Genomic DNA, 20,460 nt, shown 5'->3' with positions numbered 1-20,460 from the left:
TCTGTTGAACTGTGACTCTTAACAATTTCTACTTTAACTAGTCACATGTACAATGAGAATCAATGCCATGGCAATTCTCAATCAGGACCTATAAAATCGTACCCTATTTAACAGTCCATTTTCATGGCCTATACAACGAACACTCTCATGGCTGTGATACATGTTGAACGCTACATGTAAATATATTAGGAGGCATTATTTAGGAATGACAGAATGTGTGGGAAGAGAGTGTGTGTCTCTGGGCCTGATGTCCGTCACAGGCAGGCAGTGCTGGTAGTGGGTCACGCAGCAGTTGCTTAGTTTTTGGTCAGGATGCGGTAACTCTTAAAATCTGTCTGGCAGGATGGAAAATGTCGTTAAAAGCCCATTTAGCGAGAAATGAGGAGACTGCGAGCCCCTCAAACTCAGACCTTTTAAGATACAGGTGGAAGGACCCTGGCTCAGCCTGGAGGCCTCCAGCAGCTCTAAGCCCTCACACTGTAAGATGTTAAAGGACTAAACATAGCAAGACAGCAGCCATTTTAAGGAAAACGACCGTTTTAAAGAGCACAGCTGTCCGTTGCAGGGTAAAACCACAAGAACCACGAGGCCAGGGTGAACGAAACTTAAAGGCTGCCAAAGAAAGGTACACAATCAGATTGAACTTGGTCCCCGTTGTGAAAGGTCCCCTTTTTTCTGCTGTAACAGAGTATAAAAAACAACTTGTCACCCTTAAAGGGGTCCTTCTCTCAACCTGATGAGACTGCTGTGTCAGTACACCAGGCAGAGTCGGGCCCTAGCTTAAGCTACCAATAAAGCCTTTTTGCTTTTGCATCTCTGGCTCCGTGTAGTTTTTGGGAACCCCGGACGGAGTTGAGGCGCCAACTCCTAACAACACGGTGCATGGAGAGAATGGGGTCTGAGGGTACAGAGTCCCATCTGGGAGCCTCCAAAGCTGATCTCTCACTGGCGCCCAGAAAGGCAAAGCTACGACACAAGAAAGGCCGTTACATGGGTTTATTCAAGATGCTGTCCAGGGAGTGTGCCCTAAACACCCTCCTGGGGGTGCAGCTCCCCAAGCGCAGGGAGAGAGCAGAGTAAGAGGAACCCACTTCTCTGGCATCAAAACACTCTCCTCCTTTTCCTCGCCAAACAGACTCGGTTCCGGCGCGCCGGGCGGTCTGCGAGGCTGCGCCCACGTGGCCCCGCCACCCAATATGTCCCTGAGCCCCACTGGGGGAGGACCCGCCCTGACGCTCCCGGACGCGCGGCGCGCGGGATTGTGGGAAATGTAGTCTCCCGAGGACACGCGGTTCCCCCCCGGGGCTCCGCCCAGGGGCGTCCTGCCTCGCCGGCCTCGTCTGCGCAGGCGCGGCCCCGCGTCCTCCCCGTCTTTCCCCGGACCCCGGGGCCTCCGCGGTCGCTGCCCCCCCCCCCGCGGGTTGCGAGCGGCTTTGTCGCCGAGGCTGGGCTTGGGGTGAGGCTGAGGACCCGCGTGCGGGAGCGGGGGGCGGGCGCGGCGGGGAGGCGCCGGGGGAGGCCTGAGGCGGGTGAGGGGGCCCGTGGCCCGGAACAGGCGCCGGGAGGGTCCGCCGGGCCGAGGCTCGGGGGCGAGGGGAGCGGGGTCCCCGCCCTGGACACGGGCGAGCCCCCGACGGCCGCCCCTCCGCGTTTCCGGGAGTTCCGTGCGCTGTGACGCCCTGGGACGGCTGTCGTGGGATGCGGAACCCCCCGCCACGAGCGCCCGCCCCGGGGTGTGGCTTCCGCGGGTCCCCGGGCGTTTTCTCCGCGGGGACCCCGAGCTCACCCTGGGGCACGCGCGGCCGTTTCCCGCCTGGACGCGGACGGGGCTGCGTTCCGGGGTCTCGCGTCCCTCTCGGCGTGGCTGCGGGGGTCCCGGGCCCTGACCGGGCCGGCGGGTAAGAGTTTCCCGTCCTTTGTGCCCGTTTATCGTGGCCGCCGCCCCGCCGCGTGCCTGGCCGGTACCCCGGGTCTCCCCAGGAGGACGGTGTCCCGGAGGCCAGACCCCTGGGAAAGAGCTTTTCCTCCCGTGCTTGTGCGCCCTCGTTCCCTTGGGGGGACACCCCAGGCACATCCAGGGCATGGGCACCGGGGTGTACGAGGACATGAATCCGGGGAAGCCGGGCTCTGGAACATTCCTGGGAGTGTCCTGCCAAAGAAGTGGACAAGGTGCATCATTTCCTTTGAAATTCTGACCAATTTTTTTAAGGGATTTTTTAAAGAGATTTATTTATTCATGCGTAGAAGAACCTGGGTACAGGCCAGATGCACGGGAGGGTGAGAGGATTCACCAGAGACAGAGCTGGGAACAGAACAGGCAGACTGACTGAAATACACTGCTGAGGGGAGCAGCGGGAGGCTGGAGAGGTCTGCGGGCCATGTGGGACCCTCGCTGACGGCCGGGGATCGAACTGGCACTGCAGAGGCCGCGGGCAGCTTCGCAGCCCAGTGCTCAACCGCTGCACCACCAGGGAGGCCCAGGGAAAGCCCTTTTTAAGTGATTAATCATCTTTGAAACTTTTGTTTAGTTTTTCACATGAACTACTAGTCAGTCTTAGGAATCATCAGTTTTATTAACTTGCGGTAAATGGTAAACCCAAATAGTATTAATAATGGACTTATGGGTCCTTTCCTGCTCCTTCTCAGAGTGTAAGCACAGCTGTCACGCGCAGTGACTCTGGTCTCTCCCAGGCAGTGTGTGGAGCGCTCTGGACAGGAGACTCCAGGACCCGGGACCAGCTGCCTCAGTCCTCTCCTGCAGGATTCCATCACCTCTCCCAGCGCCGCCTCCAGAGTCCTCTGGCATCTTTGAGAGCAGTGGACAATGGATAAATCTCTGGTGAGTGATTTGTTTTCTTTAGCTTAGCTGGGCAGTTGGGAACAGTGCTGCTCTACTCTTAGGTCTAGATGAATCTTATAATGAGTTTTCACGTTGGGGTAAAAAGTGTTGCTGATCATATGGAATTTCTATTTTTATTTCTTTAAGAAATCTCGGGCCTCCCCGATGGCGCAGCGGTTGAGCGCTGGGTTGCGAAGCTGCCCGCGGCCTCTGCAGCGCCGGTTCGATCCCCGGCTGCTCCCCGGCCACCGGAGGAGGGTCCCACATGGCACGCAGACCTCTCCTGCCGCCCGCTGCTCCCCTCAGCAGTGTCCTTCGGTCCTTCTGCCTGCTCTGCTCCCCGCTCTGGCTCTGGTGAATTCTCTCACCCTCCCGCGCTTCTGACTGTACCCAGTGCTTGTATAAACAAAACAAAACAAACAAACAAACAAATAAATAAAACATGCCTCTATTAAAAAAAAAAAAAAGAAATCTCTGCACCGTTATCCGCAGGGACTGTACTGCTCTAATGGCTCAAACTCATGCTGCAGTGACTGGGAATAGCCTCCTAGCATTGTGTCTTAACCCCTTGCGCCACAAGGGAGGCCCGGATACATTATAAATTTTGGAATGAACTCCTTGTCAGATGTGTGACATGCAAATATTTTTTATATTCTATAGGGTGCCTTTCTGTTTCTATGCTGGTTTCTTTTGAGTTCCAAAAGCTTTTAGGTTTGGTGTTGTCCTACATGTTGAATTTTGCTTTTCTTTCCCTTGGTGTTGGGGTTGTGTTCCCTAATGCATTTTGTAGCAGCTGTCCTATAGTGTACCCCTTATTTGCTTTCAGTACTTCATGCTTTGGGCTCTTATGTCCAAACGTTTCAGCCATTTGGAATTAGTTTTCTGTATGGAGTTTTGAATGGGTCTTGCTTCTTAGTTTTGCAAGTCACTATACATGTTTCCTGAAACCATTTTTTAGGAAGATATATTTATGCATGGAAGAACTGGGGTGTAGACCAGATGTTCCGGGTTTGTGAGGGTCCACCAGAAAGAAAGTAAGGCACAGAACACATAGATCCACTGCAATGCACTGCTGAGGGAAGCAGTGAGGGAGACAGGTGAGGTTTGCTGTGCCTCATGTGAGTCAGCTCTCTGGCCTGGAATGGCCATGCTGTATATATAGCACTGACTCTTAACTCCTTGGCCGCCAGGGGTCCCCATCCCAGTATTATTTATTAAAGAGGCTGTCTTGTCTGAATTGTATGATTTTAGCTCCTTTGTCCAAGATGAACTCTTCGTATTTATAGTATTTGCTTTCTGGGTTTTTAATTGCCTTCCATTGCTCTGAGTTCTGGTTTTGTTCCAGTAAAATAATGTTTTCATTACCATTGGCATTTAATATATTTTGAAGTCAGGAAGTGTGATCGTTACATTTCACTTTTTCCTCTCAAGATTTTTTTTTGCTATTGGGAACCTTCTGTGGGTTCACATAAATGCAGTGATTGTTCTTTCCTTACAAAAAACCTCCTTGGTATGTGGATAGGTATTAGCTCTGTAAATAGCTCTGGACAATAAACCATTTATGATGTTAATTCTTCCCACCTAGGAGCACAGGACATCTTTCTATTTCTTCTTATCTTTTGTTTCCTTTACTAGAGTTTTATAATTTTCAGTGTTCAGGTCCTTCACCTCCTTTAACTTTTTTTTTTAAGATTTATTTATTTATGTATACAAGAGCTGGGCTGCAGGCCAGAGGTATGGCAGAAGGGGTTGTGTGAGAGGATTCACCAGAGACAGAGTAGGGAGCAGAACAGGCGGACTGACTGAAATACACTGCTGAGGGGAGCAGCGGGCGAGACAGGAGAGGCCTGCTGCGCCATTTGGGTCACCTCCCTGGCCGGGGATCAAACTCATGCTGCAGTGGCTGCAGATAGCTTCATAGTGCTGCCTCTTAACCCCTTGTGCCACTAGAGAGGCCCCTCCTTCTTTAACTTGAATGAAATAATCACAGCTATTTCATTCTTTTTGGTGTGAATATCAATGGAAATGCCAGTCTTTTCACACACATTCTCTTCATAACTTGTTTATACTTTCAGAGAAATAAATTTTATCATGTATTCAATTGTAAAAAGTGATAACATAGTTCAACATATATAATGGACACCAAGGGTTCAAATATGATTGTTTTCTTGTTGTTCTGCTTAGTATTTGATCATTATTTACAATTTCCTTCCAGTCTTTCAGGTCAGTCTACTATGAATTTTCCAATTGTCCTGCCTCCCTGCTGTACAAATGTGTGCCCTGGGTCAGATTTGACATCACTGAAATTATAGCGTCCACGGTGGTTCTGTGGGCATATGTGATCTTCTGGGCTCAGTGGGTGCATTAGACTGTTACTGTGTAAACATGGGTCTCATAAGGGCATTCTTCTCTCTTAGAACCCGGTCTCCCTTTTTTTAAGATTTATTTTACTTATTTATATATAAACCAGAGGTCAGGGCATTGGGTGGGGGATGAGATGATTCACCAGAGACAGAGTGGGGAGCAGAACAGGCAGATCTATTGAAATACACTGCTAAGGGGAGCAGCAGGGAGACAGGAGAGGTCTGCTGCGCCATGTGAGTCAGATCCCTGGTCAGGGATCCAACTCATCCTTCGGTAGTTGTCGTAGCTTCATAGTGCTGAGACTGAACCCTTTGTGCCACCATGAGGATACTCTCAAAACTCTCTTTTCACCTCATACCCTATTCAGAGCTCCGTTGTTGGCCACATGGTAACTGTATATTTTGATTTCAGGAACCCTTGACCTTCAGAGATGTGGCCGTAGAATTCTCGCAGGAGGAGCAGGACTACCTGGACCCGGCACAGTGGGAATTTTACCGAGACGTGATGTTAGAGACTTACAGGAACCTGGCGTCCTTGGGTGAGGAGAATATCCCTCCAGATTTCCTCATCTGCCCTCACCGTTTCCTGTGCTGTGTGTGTGTGCTCCTGGGATGTCCAGATTTGTAGGCTACGTTTACATCCCTGATTTTCAGAAAAACAGTGTGAGTTTGTTGGAAAGAAAGTCTTATGCTGTTTGATCATGACTTAAACTTCTCCTCTCTTAGGTGATCTGCAGCCTGCTCTATTAGTGCTCATTCAAGAAAATCAGTTCCTTATTACAAGCTAAAATCAGTGTGTTATTGCACATTCCTATGACTCAGATGTCTGGAAATGGTTCTCAGGATTGAAAATTTATTTCTTTAAAGATTTATTTATTTATGCATACAAGAGCTGGGGTTCAGGCCAGAGGTGTGAGGGGTGAAATGACTCACCAGAGACAGAACCGGGAACAGAACAGGCAGATCAACCGAAGCACACTGCTGAGGGGAGCAGCGGTCGAGTCAGGAGACGTCCACCTCGCCATGTAGGCCACTCCCTGGCCGGCCAGGGATTGAACTCTCGCTACAGAGGCCACGGACAGCTTCACAGGATGCTCCTTAACCCCTTGCACCTCCAGGGAGGCCCCAGGATATGAAAATTTAAATGATTTCTGGTAAAGGTGGTGTCAGAAAAAGTATTTGCAGTGATCCTTTTCTAGAACCTTCTGTATTCTCCTCTCTACTGAGCACAATCCTGTATTGGTAATTTGAAAATCTGCAGGCCATCTCATATCACCTGTCCTAATAAACAGGTCTTGCTATGTCTAAGCCTGACCTGGTCGTCTTGTTGGAGCAAAAGGTGGAGCCCTGGGATGTGAAGAGAAGTGCAAATCCCGTCCTCCTCCCAGGTAGGTGGAATGAATCTGGCAGAGGCCGCAGCTGGCAGGTGCAGTGGTACAGGAAAGCATCCTAAATATGTCTAGGAAGCTCTGTTTCAGGGGTTGCAGACATGCTCCTATTTTGTCCTGGAGTCTTAGTCTTACTTTCCCTGGGGGCGTCTCCTCTCGGACACCGAGTCCTCTGCCTTTCCTTCTTACTGAATTGAACTTAGGTTTTGTCCATTTTGTTGATCTTTCAAAATCCAGACTTCCTTTCATAGAGAAGCACCTGCTTTTTGGCCATGATGTTACATCTATGTATTTTTTATTTCATTTTAAATGTCCTCCTTTCTGCCAATATGGAGCTTAAATTATTCTTTTTCTAATTCCTGGAGGTGTGAAGTTATGTTGCTCAGGTGAGATCCCTCTTATTGATAGTGTAATTGTTTAATGCTTTAAATTTACTTCTTAGTGTTATTTTCTGAATCCCACATGTTTTGGAAGTTTGCTTCCTTTCAGTGTCTCAGTATTTCTTAGTTATTTAGAATCTAGGAAACACGAGTTTACCTTGCTCTATGTGATTCGAGAATAGATTCTCATCACCTCAAATGTTTGTCACCACCACACCCACCACCAGTGCACTTATGGGCCTCACCGTAGATCTTTGAATCCACTCCCACTTTTGTACCCACAACCAGTGTCCCTACCTCTTCAGTACCCTCACTTCTGCAGTCTTAATTCTCGAGTTCATTTTGGTTTGTATTGTCAGTTTCTTTGCTTTGTTTCTCCATATTCCAAACAGGAGTGAATTCATCCAGTAAGTCTTTCCCCTTCTGATTCATTTCACTGAGCATCATCCTCCCCCAATATTCCATCCTTGTCGTTGCAAATGGCCAGATGTATCCTTTTTCAGTAGTATTCCACCCTGTGTATATACCACACCTTTCTTTAGAATTATTTTTCACCCCTGTTTGTCAACTCCGGTTCCTGAATTTATACCATTATTTTCCTTCCAGTTGCAATTGGGGCTTGAACCCCTCCTTGATCTTATGTTTTCCTCTTCTGCATTCAGTTCTGTCTTTGTGTACTGCACACATTCAGGTCCTCATGTTAGTGCATGTGTTATATTACAGTGCTTCCCAATACATGTAGTTTTCTGTTATGTTCTTGGGGCATTCTTTTCATCCTGTGAGGCTTTAAACTCAGATCATATAATTCTGATATTAGTGTGATCAACGTGACTCCATGGATCAGTTTTCATAGAATCTAGTTCCAACCTTACGTTCTACATGGTGTGCTGATGTCTGTGTTGAGTTTCATATAGGTAAGATTGAATTGGTCTTATTTTTAATTCCTTCAGACATATTTGTCATTTTCATGTGGACTTTTAATTAATTTACACACAAAGTATTTCTGAAAGGAAGGCATTAACTTTATTAAAAAATGATTCCTGTATTCTCAGCCATTTTATACCTCATTTCCTCCCTAGTACAGCTCTGTATTATTCCTCTCTTCCTTTCTTGTGGGTGATTTCCCTCCAGTTGCTCTCATTTTATATGCTAATTGAGGTATACTGGTTTGTAATCTTATTTACAAACATTGTAAAGCATTGTCACCCAACCTGTTACATATGACATCATTCTCTGTTTTCATTTCCTTTTCCATGTATTTTACTGGTATCTTTTTTGTCACATGGGGATTATATACCATGTTGAAAAGTTATTCAGCCTTATCTAAAATGAAAACAATTACATTCAACTGCATACCAAAACCCAACTGTTTAACATTTCTAAGTTCTCAAGCAGAAACAGTATTTTTGCTATAGGATTATATCATACCTTTTTCTCTGTTTGCTATGTATTTACCTTTCCCTGAGGACATCACCTTTTATAAGCATGTGTGTTGCTGTCTAGTGCTCATGTTACCTGTCTAACATCAGGCCGGGGGTCTTTATTTGGTATTAATTTTGTGTATAAAATAGTTAAAATATTTTATTTTGTCTTGAGTGCTGTGAGTGCGGTAAATATTCCTTGCTGTCTCCCAGCCATGTCTTCTCAAGACGACCAGGACTGCATACCACAGTCAGGCACAGAAGATTTATTCCTAAATGTGGGACCGGGAGGAGATGGAATCGACACCTTTGAGAATTTAGAATTATTGAAAGATCAGACATGTCAAGAGGCATGTGAAGGGCACAACAGTTGTTGCGATGAAGATGGCCGAGCAGCGACAATTATCCATAGTAAAATTTCTCCTGCAAAAACTGATCCAGTGTGTAAACCATGTTTGGTAAAACTCCATTTTATGTGTGTTGCATGTATAGATAAATATGTTTCTGTTAGCAAAGATCCATGTGGCATTTTTACCAATACACATTCTCAGAGAGGAATATTGGAACATATGGGAAGTCCCCTAGTCCATAATGGAAATGATTATTCAAAACATTGTCACCATGGGGTAGGTTTAAACTTTGTGTCAAATCATTCTCAACATCAGAGAATTAGAAAGGAAGATGAAAAATCTACACAGGATCCTATTGAGGAGTCCTCAAAACTTCTCCAATATCAGACAATTGGTGAGAAACCTTACAATTGTAAAGATTATGGCAAAGATAACACTTGCTGCTCCAGCCTTAATGAACATCAGAGAAAGAAACGGCGTAAATGTGGAGAGCATGGTAAAGGCTTTTATTGGCATTCACAGTTGACTCGATCTCTAAGAAGTCAGAGAAAAGCCTTACATGTGTCCAGACTGTGGTAAAGCCTTTCTATATTTGTGTCGCCTTTCCCAACATCAGAGAGTTCATAATGGTGAGAAACCTTACAAATGTGAAGAATGTAAGAAAGCCTTTAAGGTGAAGTCAAGTCTTAGTCAGCATCAGAGAATTCATACTGGCCTGAAACCTTACAAATGTGAAGAATGTGGCAAAGCCTTTAACTGGGTGTCAAATCTTTCTAAACATTATAAACTTCATACTGGGGAAAAGCCTTACAAATGTAATGAATGTGGAAAAGCCTTTATTAATAATTCAAAACTTATTCAACATCATAGAATTCATACTGGGCAGAAACCTTACAAATGTAAAGTATGTGGCAAAGTCTTTAACCAGAAGTCACATCTTAATCGACATCACAGAATTCATGCTGTGGAGAAACCTTAGAACTGTTAAGAATGTGGCAGTCTTTAAAAAAACAGTCATATCTTAGTCATCATAGAATTCACACTGGGAAGAAACTACAAATGTGAAGACTGTGGCAAAGCCTTTAACTGGAAGTCAAGTCTTATTCTACATCACAGAATTCACATTAGAGAAATGTTAAAATTCAAAGGTCATTTTTTTACTGTAGTCTCTTTAACCAGAAGTCCAGAAGTTTCACCAGAAGTGGCAGTGATTATCCAGAAGTCAAATCATCCTAAACATCAGAGTGCCTAGTGAGAGAACCCGTAAATGAAAGTGACCAATGGATTGTCCAAATATATATTATGAAACCACCAGATTTTCATACTGGAAACTTTAAAGAAGCAAAAATAGGAGAAAGTAATTTATAATGAAAATTAGATGCATATTGAGACATTGCAGTGCAGTAGTAAGTTAATTAAACTTGGCCAGACATAACCTAAAATGAGAATATGGTCATGGAGCATAAACCAAGATTAAAACACTAAATATTAGCATAATTTAAAAGTTCAGGAGGCCTCCCTGGTGGCGCAAGGGGTTAAGTTGCAGCTTTGTGAAGCTGTTGGCAGCCACTGCAGCACAAGTTTGATCCCTGTCCAGGGAGCTGACCGACATGGAGCAGCAGACCTCTCCTGTCTTGCCTGATGCTCCCCTCAGCAGTGTATTTCAGTAGATCTGCCTGTTCTGTTCCCCACTCTGTCTCTGGTGAATCCTCTCACCCCCCTCACCTCTGGCCTATACCCCAGTTTTTGTATGCATAAAAATACATCTTTAAAAAACATAAATAAAACTTGAAGACAATGGTTTGGGTCATGTATAGTTATTTTCTATCAGCCATACTTGAGCTATGAATAGACATGATGAATGTAATTCACGCCTAAATTACTTCATTCTATGACTTTCTCATGTACGTCACATCATGTGTTTGATTGTTGCTGCCTCAAACATCTAAGGGATCCTTCTCTAATGGATGGATTTGCTCACATCTGACTTGCTCCTGCAAATTTAAGGTGGTGTCATATATCATGTATGAAGAAAATGTGAATGGATATGCTGTTTGGTTGACTCAAAAGATTGATCTAAATCACCCAATTGGCATAGAAATTAGACCGAGAAACATGCTGAAGTTCAAATCATTTCATCCTTTTGTCCTTAGGGAATACATTGACAGTCTATTAAAGTCCTGATGTCTCTTCAGAGTAGTAATAGAGATCATGAATATTATTTGATGTTGTTGCCAAAAGAAATCTTCACAGGCACATGATGAAAGAGCAGGTGACTTTCACAAAAGGGCATGGAATTCTCATCCATTCACATTAGCTAAGTAAAGAGGCTCTGTGTTTGACACTACGGGATTCTGGTATCAGAAGGTCCAGAATGCTTCTTACATGCCTGAATCCTGACTTTTATGAAATAGCATACAGTGCTATCTAAATGTCTTATTTAGACTATATGTGAACTTTATATATATATATATTTTTTAATAATGCTCATTGATTTTTTTTTTAAAGAAGCATGTATTTTTATTTATTTGTTTTTGTTTGTTTATACATGCACTGGGTACAGTCAGAAGCGCAGGAGGGTGAGAGAATTCACCAGAGCCAGAGCGGAGAGCTGAGCAGGCAGAAGGACCGAAGTACACTGCTGAGGGGAGCAGCGGGCAGGAGAGGTCTGCGCGCCATGTGGGACCCTCCTTCGGTGGCCGGGGAGCAGCTGGGGATCGAACTGGGACCGCAGAGGCCGCGGGCAGCTTCGCAACCCAGCGCTCAACCGCTGCGCCACCAGGGAGGCCCATGCTCATTGATTTTTAATGTAGTCATCTGGACATGTACTTAATCATAAGTTGTCCCCCATCAGCATTAACCAATTCCTCCATTTTAAGGCTTTCTGTAACAGATGAGAACAATCAGGTGGTTGTCTACACAATGTTACATCACCAGCAGGCCCTGTTCTCGATAGCTTATATCTGAAATAGTTTCGACTGTTTTCAATAACTACACACTTTTTGTTCTCTTAGTAGCCCGGAATATTGAGTGCTTTCAAAATAATGCCGGAGTATTTTGAAGAATTTTGCAAAACACTTCATGGTATTGGTGCTTTGCCATCCATTTTTTGTACCTAAACTATCTCTGGGGACCCTGAAGTGACACTAGACCCTCACACTGACATCTTTTAGGAATGATGTGGGGTCTCCCGGGTGGCACAAGAGATAAAGCACAGCACTATGAATCTATCCACACCTTCTGTAGCATGAGTTTGATTCCAGGCCACCAGAGAGAAACCCAGTTGGGGTGGCACACCTCTCCTGCCTTGCTTGCTGCTCCCCTCAGCAGTGTTTTCAGTCCATCTGCCTGTTCTGCTCCCTGCTCTGTCTCCCCTCCCACACCTCTGGCCTGTACCCCAGTTCTGGTATGTATAAATAAAAAATGAGGAGATAAACCCTCCACATGATTAGGTCACAAAGGGCGGGAGGCAAAGTCCCTCTGTGCTCACGCTTCTTTTCCACTAGGTTAAATTCAAACGTTTTCTGGAGGAAAGTGGATCAGGGCCTCCCCGGTGGCGCGGCAGTTGAGCACTGGGTTGCGAAGCTGCCCGCAGCCTCTGGGGCGCCGGTTTGATCCCCAGCTGCTCCCTGGCCACCGGAGGAGGGTCCCACATGGCGCGCAGACCTCTCCTGCCGCCCGCTGCTCCCCTCAGTAGTGTACTTCGGTCCTTCTGCCTGCTCTGCTCCCCGCTCTGGCTCTGGTGAATTCTCTCACCCTCCCGTGCTTCTGACTGTACCCAGTGCATGTGTAAACAATACAAACAAACAAAACATGCCTCTGTAAAAATATTTTTTTAAAAAATAAATAGTGCCTCCCCGGTGGCGCAGCGGTTGAGTGCTGGGCTGTGAAGCTGCCCGCAGCCTCTGCAGCACCTGTTCGATCCCCGGCTGCTCCCCGGCCACCAGAGGAGGGTCCCACATGGCGCACAGACCTCTCCTGCCGCCCGCTGCTCCCCTCAGCAGTGTCCTTTGGTCCTTCTGCCTGCTCTGCTCCCCGCTCTGGCTCTGGTGAATTCTCTCACCCTCCCGCGTTTCTGACTGCACCCAGTGCATGTATAAATTATAAATAAATATTTTTAAAATAAATAATAAAAAGAAAGTGGATCAGGCAGCTTCCTGGGTGCAAATCGTTATTTTTTTTAATTATTTTTATTTTTTTTTATAGAAGCATGTTTTATTTATTTGTTTGTTTGTTTGCTTGTTTATAAGCACTGGATACCGTCAGAAGCGGGGAAGGTGAGATAATTCACCAGCGTCAGAGCGGGGAGCACAGCAGGCAGAAGGACCCAAGTACACTGCTGAGGGGAGCAGCGGGTGGCAGGAGAGGTCTGCACACCATGTGGGACCCTCCTCCGGTGGCCGGGGAACAGCCGGGGATTGAACCGGCGCTGCAGCGACTGCGGGCAGCTTCACAACCCAGAGCTTAACCTCTGCGCCACTGGGGAGGCCCTTCAATTTATTTTTTTTCAAAGATTATATATACAAGAACTGGGGTACAGGCCAGATGTGCGGGAGGGTGAGAGGATCCCCAAGAGCCAGAGCGGGGAATAGAACTGGCAGACTCACAAAATACACTGCTGAGGGGAGCAGCGGGCACGACAGGAGGGTCAAGCACCTCAAGCGTGATGCTCAACAGTCTGCGCCACCAGGAGAGGCCCCCAAATCAGACTGCGGGTTCACAATGACTGGCGGTTCCCCTCTTGACTCCCCTCTTAACTCCCTGTTGGCTAATTGCTTTGGCAACTATCAGTACAAACCACATCTGATAGAATGAAAGTCTCCCCGTAATTTGAGCAGAGGCCATGCCAGGGACTGTATTGGTTCAGGTTGTCCTAAATTGCCTTCTGAGTGGAAACAAGTTTTTTTCTAGCTGGCCTACGAGGCTGTGATTGAATAGGGAGGGAAACCAGTGACTCTATGCGTTTCATTTTTCTAAATTGTTGGTAATGTAAGTTGGGATATTCCTGGGATTTTCATTTTAGGTTTCTCCATTTAGCCATGATACTTGGGAGGTTTCTCCCACGAGGCCTCTGAGCTCCATGTCTGAAACAAAAATTCTCATTTGAGGCTGGGGTATGTAGAAAGAAAATAGACTTTTAGAGAAGCATGAAAAATAGTAAGTTTATTCCAGTTTTATCTACTGCAACGCGTGTAGTAGGTAGATGAAGAAATGGGAGGAATAAAGCCCCAGATAGTTGACTTTTTAATACAAAACTCACTGCGAGTGCGCTTGGGATACACGTTAGTGCTCCGTTGGTCCCAGTCTTACCACTTGCAAAGCCTCGACTGGGAGACATAATAGGAAACGGTCATCTTAAGCCCTCGACGGCACTCTGCGGAAGGCTTTGTTTCAGCCCAGATGGTCAATAGCGCCCTTAGGTGTCTGGGCACATCCACTGACTGACCAGGGAAGAACTCCTGGTGATAATCCGGCGCCTTTCAGCTTTGCTTAAGATGTAGCAAGGAACCTGTGGGATGGAGGCAGCACTTTCTGGTTTTCACATCTAGTTCTGCCGTTCCCTGGTTTACTCTCTGCCACATGTGGCTCCTTCTAGTCTTGAAAATGTGGCTGATGCCACTGGTTGCTTTCACAGGGATCCCAAATTCCAAATCCTGAAGAGGGTGTAAGTCTGATGTTCTGGTAGCTACTGGTGTCCAGTGTTTGGAAATGCTCTGGGCTTGTTTGGAAAGTTTGGATTCTCTGAGCTTTCTTCTGGAGAGTCTGCAATCACTGTCAGTCTCTCCACGATGGGAGAGGTGTTGCAGAGTCCAGCCACATTCCTTAGTCTGCCTGGCCTTCATTACCTGTGTCCGGTGTATCTGGACACTTCAGGGGCAGCCTTGGCCCTCTCCAACTCAAGACAGCTCCTCCCAAACACTTTATCTGCAGAGAGCCATTGAGGAACCCCCTGTGCGCCAACATTTCTTGATTTTTTTACTGTGTGCAGTGTTGTAGATCTGTGATTTCATTCATCTGTAAACCACGCTCAGCAGTGGGTATTGCTGGTCCCATTTTATACATGAGAAAATTGAGACTTGAAGGAAGAGCAGCTTGCCGAAAGTCCACAGCTATTAAGGAAAATGGACTCCAAAGCCTTTCCTCTCCAGTAACCCGTTTGCCTCCCTAGAAGGATTTGGGCCTCTGTCCTTCTCCTGGCAGGAAAGCATTCCTTGAGGACTCTGTAGGGGGCTGCCCTCCTGCCCTGTGGAGCAGCTGTGATAAGGGCTCACTGCAACCTGCATGGGGCTCTTTGCACTTCTGTCAACACCCTCCTGTTGAGCAGGAAGCCACACTCACATTCCTCCAGAAGGTTAGTGAGAGAGCTGCAAGCAGAAGTTGATTTTTCTTTCCCTTCCGAAACAATTATCGCTCAACTCCTTTAACAATTGTCTTCCTAAGTTGACTTTGAGTGTAGGTGATGCAGCAAGCCCCAGACCTAGGATTTTCAAATGTCCTTGTCCAGTTATTACCAATGACTGTCAAATGTGTTCTCGGTGTCTGGGTGTATCCCATGGGAAAACGCCTTTTCTCAGGGAGTGGAGCTTTTACAGTTCATTTGTGACTTCGATTTTAGCTGTATGTTGAATTCATACCTTTCTCCGCTCTTAACTATCTTGTCTCATAGCAGAAGCTGTTGAATGTGGTCTGTGCTCATACATTAGGTGTCTGATGTGATTGTCTTTATTCTGGTGGGTTGGGCCGGGAAGGGGTCGCTTCAGCCGTGGCCAGTGATATCCTGGGGAGAAAGTGAATCCATTGGCCCTGGATTCTGTCCAGCATATTCAGTTCCTTCATTTTACATTCTAGGGAGGTGACATGATGGTCAAGGTTACAGTACTTCTTAGTGGTACCACTTGTCACAGATTTCTAAGTCACACTGTGCTCATACCAGGATTTGGGGGCTCTCTGATAGGAAGAGGGAGGCTCAGAGGTGAAGTGACTTGTCTGAGGTCCTGGCTGGTTGGTGTATGAGTTGCAGCTAGAACTCAAACCTGCTAAGGACTGGAATGTAGCTAACTGAATGTTTAGCTACAGAATGTTTTTGTTGTATTGTAGCTGACTGAGTGTTTTTAGAAACTCAATTATGTCTCCACTCTACCAAAAAAACTAGCTGTTTAAACTTTCCCATTGTGATTGTAAGGTGAACAGTTCTCTCTGATTTGTCATATAGTAGGGGGAACAGGGACACCAATTCAGGTGTTTACTTTTTGGATTTCCTGAGGCCAGCTCTCCTTAGGTTGCCCCCACCCCAATCCTAGACCCAGACCTAGGGCTCCACTGCCTGAGGACTCTGCTCCACCCGCTGCCTCTGTTTTTCTACTGCAGAGGCTGTGAAAGTGGGAGCTCATTAAACAATAAAATCAGGAGTTCACCCTGCATTTCAGTTCCCTTTTGGAGCCGGGTGGAGGGCAGAGAAAGAAAGGTGTGCTGCTCCACAATGTGGCTGCAGACTTTACAGCCATTGGGCTGACCTCCCCCTGGGCAGGAAAGTGGACAGACGGAGTGCTCCCAATTTCAGGGGTGGCCCTACTGAGTGGCTTCCAGCACTTGTTACAAAAACAGTGAAGACCTCCTGGGCAGCTGCAACAGGCGATAGGCTCGGTGGTCTCACTGGATCTTGAGCTGAAGCCAGGACTGTGCTGAGTGACCCCAGTCAGTGAGCAGTGCAAAGCAGTGGCCTCCGAACCTTCCTCTTCCCCACATCCCAGTCTCTCTGTGCTGGAGTCCTGGACAGGGCACCGGAGCATCTGGCTCAGTCAGGCTACTAAAGTGTTGCACTACTGAACACTCTTGAATCTGCTGCACCCTTTCTGTTTACACAGCAGAGTAATAGCAAGACTGTGCTACACGTGATGGCTCTGCACTTAGCTAGGCTGTCAGGCAGGCCGGGCTCTGCCCCCACGGTGGCCTGCTGCCATTGCGTTTCCCTTCCTGTGCGGGTCTCTGCTGTCCCTGAAGCATCACCTGGACACCTTGGTGTCCTTCTGAATGTAATGACTTACTTGTAACTCTAGTCACATCCCAGGAAAAGAAACAAAAGCAGGGACCTGACCGCCTCCTTAGACCCTCTTTCTTGTTTAGGCAACCAAACATATTTAGAATTGGGCCCTGTGTCTAGCCCCGGGGAGGAAGAAGTTTCTAGCAGTTAGGGCTTTCTGTTTGCTGCCTGGTGCTTTCACAGAAATACTTCAATTTTTTTTAAACCAAATTGCATTTGTTCAGTTGTCATTGTTGAGGATGTGTTTCTTGTGTTTTACAGACGTGAGTATATATATGTATGTACTTATATATATGTATGGATGTGTGTAGAAAACCAAACGTATATGACAAGGTTAAGGCATGTATACTAGATATTTTGAAGTTATTTATCAAGGGGAAAGATGTGTGTTATAGAGTAAACAGAGTCTGTATTTTATATATAATGCGGATAGCAAGAATAGCATCCACATTATACACAAGTTTCCTTTCCTCTTTTATTATTAAAGGAAAAAAAAAAAAAGAGGACCATAAATGCAGCTGTTCCCAGGGTTGTGAAGGCCAGGACACCGTCGCGGGAGGGACTGCCCGGCCCTGGGCTGTGCTCTGTGTTCAGGCCCCCCACACTCCCCAACGGCTGGCTCTGCCTCCCCGGGGCTTCCTACTCTCCCCCAAGGTCTGCATCGCTGGGGTGAAGGGTGAGAGTAACCAGTAAAGATTGACCAACAGAAGCAATTCTGTCTCTTCTCCTGCTGGGTCGCCTCGGGGCTCTCCTTCGGGAGCCCGCGCCTCGTGGGTTGTGGACACTGAGGCAGCGATGGGAGTGGGTCGGTGGTGGTATTTAGTGTGTGCGTGGGGTTCTTAGGGGGGAAAGGCTGTCCTAAGGCTAATTCCACACAGGCTTTGTGGACTCCACCCACCCCAGGTCAAAGCCAAAGACACTGGGAACTCCACATCCCATCACCACCCAAGGGAAGGTGGCTGGGACCTGAGGGTGGGGTTCAGCAGCCAGGTGGATATAAAGCCAGACCCGTGGGCTTTGGGGGGGTTCCCCATTTTGGCTCTAGGCCAGCTCGCAGCGTCCTGCCTTTGGGTTTCCAGGTGGGCGGATCGGGTAGGACGCATTAAAGACTTTATTTCCCTATTTTCTCCCTGAGTTGTACATTTTCCTTATTTCCTTTTCCCTTGTAAGTAAACCTTTCATTAACCTTCTGTGTGTGCCTGCAGTGGAGTATTAATGGGTCCCTTTTCAGCACACAAGTGAGGACCCACAGCCAGGCAACCCGTTCAATATCAGGGCTGCCCTATAACAGGGTGGTGTGCGTATGTGACCATAGGTGCGTGTAGTTCGTGTATGGTTGGTGTGCGTGTGTGTGTGTGCATGTGAGAGAGAAATGCTGGTCCACACAAGCCGATGACGGCACAGACTTTAGATGGGAGAAACAAGTTTTAAAATTATTTATTATTTTGATGACTAAGTGACTACCTCCACTGATCTCTAAAGGACTTTCCTAAGTTGTATCTGATTATTTATAAGAGCATCTTTGCTTCCCTCTTTCTTAGCAGTGTTGAAGGGTCACCATCTTCAATGAGCTCAGGCAAATTGCTAATTGGACTGATAGTGTAACAGGGTGATCCCCAGGAAAGGGGGAGGTTCCAGGTTCCCTGCCCCGCCTAAGGGAGGGTGGAGCTGAGCAGGTAGAGAAGAAGTTGCAGAGGAGACTGAGGAAGGAAGGAAGCAGGATGGAGACAGGAGACCTGGAGGAGGCGCATGGAGTCTAGAAACACGTGAAGAAACTGCACTTGCCTTGTGGTCGTGAACGGGGTGATACAGATGTGGGTGAGACCCGTGGGAGGTGACAATGGCAGCTTTTATCTTGATGTTGATTTTGCTCTTTTCCTTCTGGGCTTGTCTGGTTGTTTCTGACCCTTTTCTGTGGGTCCCCACTGGAAGATGCTTTAGACTTGTGGCAGACTTTGGGGCCTTGTTGTGGGCCAGTCCCATATGGATAGACTTTTACCCACGAGGGGACGGGTGACTGTGGGTGCTTCATTTAGAAACTAGATTCTTTGCCTTTCCTGTATTGTTTCCTAGTTATTCAAGTTCCTTCCCATTAAAGTGTCATATGTTTTGTGTTGATGCGGCGGATGGCAGAACCCATTTAGAATAGGCAGGTTTGCGGGGTTTGGGCTGCCCCTCTCCCTGCCCTATAACAGTTAGACCGGCCTCCCTTTCCACCCTCTGCTGGCCTAGAGCATGCAGGCAAGCAGGTCTCTGGTGCATAGTCTTCCTTCACTTCACAACAAGGAAAAATTGGAAATAATAATACAAAGATGAAATCTTTTGTTGCGAGCCAGCCCCAGCCGTCTGGGTGTCAGGGGTTCCTGAAGGATGGGACAGCGGTGGCGCAACTGTAGAGAATGATAAGGGAGGGGCATGAGGAGACGCAGACACTGGGTCAGGGTGCGGGCCTCGTCCTGCTGAGGGTCTCCGCAGCCCTTCATTTATGCATTTCAGGCAACCCGGGAGAGCGCGTGAGCACAGGCATGAGGGAAGGGAACAGTCACATCTTTCCCAGAGCAGCAAGGGTTGATTGACCTTTCGCAGAGGCTGTGACTGAAAGGTTCCGTGCGGTAAAGACAAGGAGAGCTAGGCTACGTTTCTCAAAGGGAGGGAAAGTTTATTGCGCCCCGCGCAGACCTCACGCACCCAAGGTGGGTGTCAGTGAAGCCGCGCAGGTTGTTAGGGGGAAGCAGGGTTTTAAAGGGTGAGCAGGGGTCAGGTGGGAAGTTGGGCTCCTCTGGCAGGAAAAAGTTTGTTGGGCAGGGGGAGTCTTGTGGGGCAGGTAGAGGTTCTTTGTCTGAGAAGAGACTCTCCGGGGAGGGGGGAGTCTCACTGTCTGAGTCCTCCAGGCAGGTATCCGCATTCCTGCCCCCCAGGTGGGCTTCCTGGTAGGCTTCTGCATTCCTGCCTCCTGCATGGACCTTTCATACCAGCCTTTTGTTGATAGGAAAAGGGGTGAGGTTTCTCTCTTTGGCTACTTCTGGCTGAAAGGGGCAAAAATCAAGGGGGTGGCTCAGGCCTGGTGATGAGGGTCTTCTGCAGGGACGCGAGAATATGCGTGGAGAAGGAGTTGGTTAAAGGTGGTAGGAGACATTTCCCGAATGCGAGCCTGTATGAATTTTAGGAGGCGAGGAGAGAAAAGAAAAAATAAGGTGATCATTAGTATTGGCCCCAAGAGTGGGAGGAGCCATGACACTAGGATTTTGAAACCTTGTCAGTGGAGAGTTGGAGTCCCCGGTTTTACTAGTAATAACATTCTTCCCTGAGGAACAGGCAGGTACCCCCTTTATTAGCTGTTAACAAGTCCAGAGCCCGCCGGGTTTGGAGAGTGACCTGTGCCAGGGCGGTGAGCTGTCTTTGTAATGATGCTGAAGACACATAGGTTTTTTCTAAGGAGGTATCTATTCTTTCATGAAATTCCTGGGCAGAAATCAGGCTGTGTCCCAGGGCCCCACCTGCCATTCTTGCGGCTGCTATCGATGATGCCAGGCTGATTCCAACCATGATTGGGAGAAAGGCCGCCCGCTTAGTCCGATGTGGTGAGAATAACCAACCTAGCTCAGACCGTCCGTACAGAGCTAACTGTGGGACCGCGAGGACTTGGATACGTGGGCCTGGAGTAGCAGAATTAATACA

General features: G+C 47.3%; 2 protein-coding genes across 13 annotated transcripts in view; one reads left to right on the top strand and one right to left on the bottom strand.

The window, feature by feature from the left end:
- Positions 1 to 20,460, bottom strand: part of LOC119251621 (zinc finger protein 420-like) — a 365,165-nt gene that overhangs the window by 63,870 nt on the left and 280,835 nt on the right. The gene's annotated exons all lie outside the window — the stretch shown is intronic.
- On the top strand, positions 1,415 to 11,076 carry LOC119251626 (zinc finger protein 682-like). Of its 12 annotated transcripts, none has more exons than XM_054698291.1 (6): positions 1,415 to 1,456; positions 2,069 to 2,169; positions 2,647 to 2,839; positions 5,615 to 5,741; positions 6,495 to 6,590; positions 8,605 to 11,076. In XM_054698291.1, exons 3-6 carry the CDS (start codon positions 2,825 to 2,827, stop codon positions 9,318 to 9,320), a joined length of 954 nt encoding a protein of 317 aa, XP_054554266.1. In that variant the 5' UTR covers positions 1,415 to 1,456; positions 2,069 to 2,169; positions 2,647 to 2,824; the 3' UTR covers positions 9,321 to 11,076. The 12 variants fall into 12 exon arrangements, 9 of the variants coding, with proteins under 9 accessions (XP_054554266.1, XP_054554272.1, XP_054554270.1 ...); XR_008552969.1 differs by lacking the exon at positions 1,415 to 1,456 and adding an exon at positions 5,929 to 6,356 and having other exon boundaries at positions 1,905 to 2,169; XM_054698297.1 differs by lacking the exon at positions 2,069 to 2,169 and having other exon boundaries at positions 2,696 to 2,839.

The sequence above is a fragment of the Talpa occidentalis genome, unplaced genomic scaffold, assembly GCF_014898055.3.
Source record: "Talpa occidentalis isolate TD23 unplaced genomic scaffold, MPIMG_talOcc4v2.1 talOcc4.2, whole genome shotgun sequence".
Taxonomy (NCBI): Eukaryota; Metazoa; Chordata; class Mammalia; order Eulipotyphla; family Talpidae; genus Talpa; species Talpa occidentalis.
Note: the sequence above shows the minus strand (reverse complement) of the source record. Positions and strands in the feature narration are given on the sequence as shown.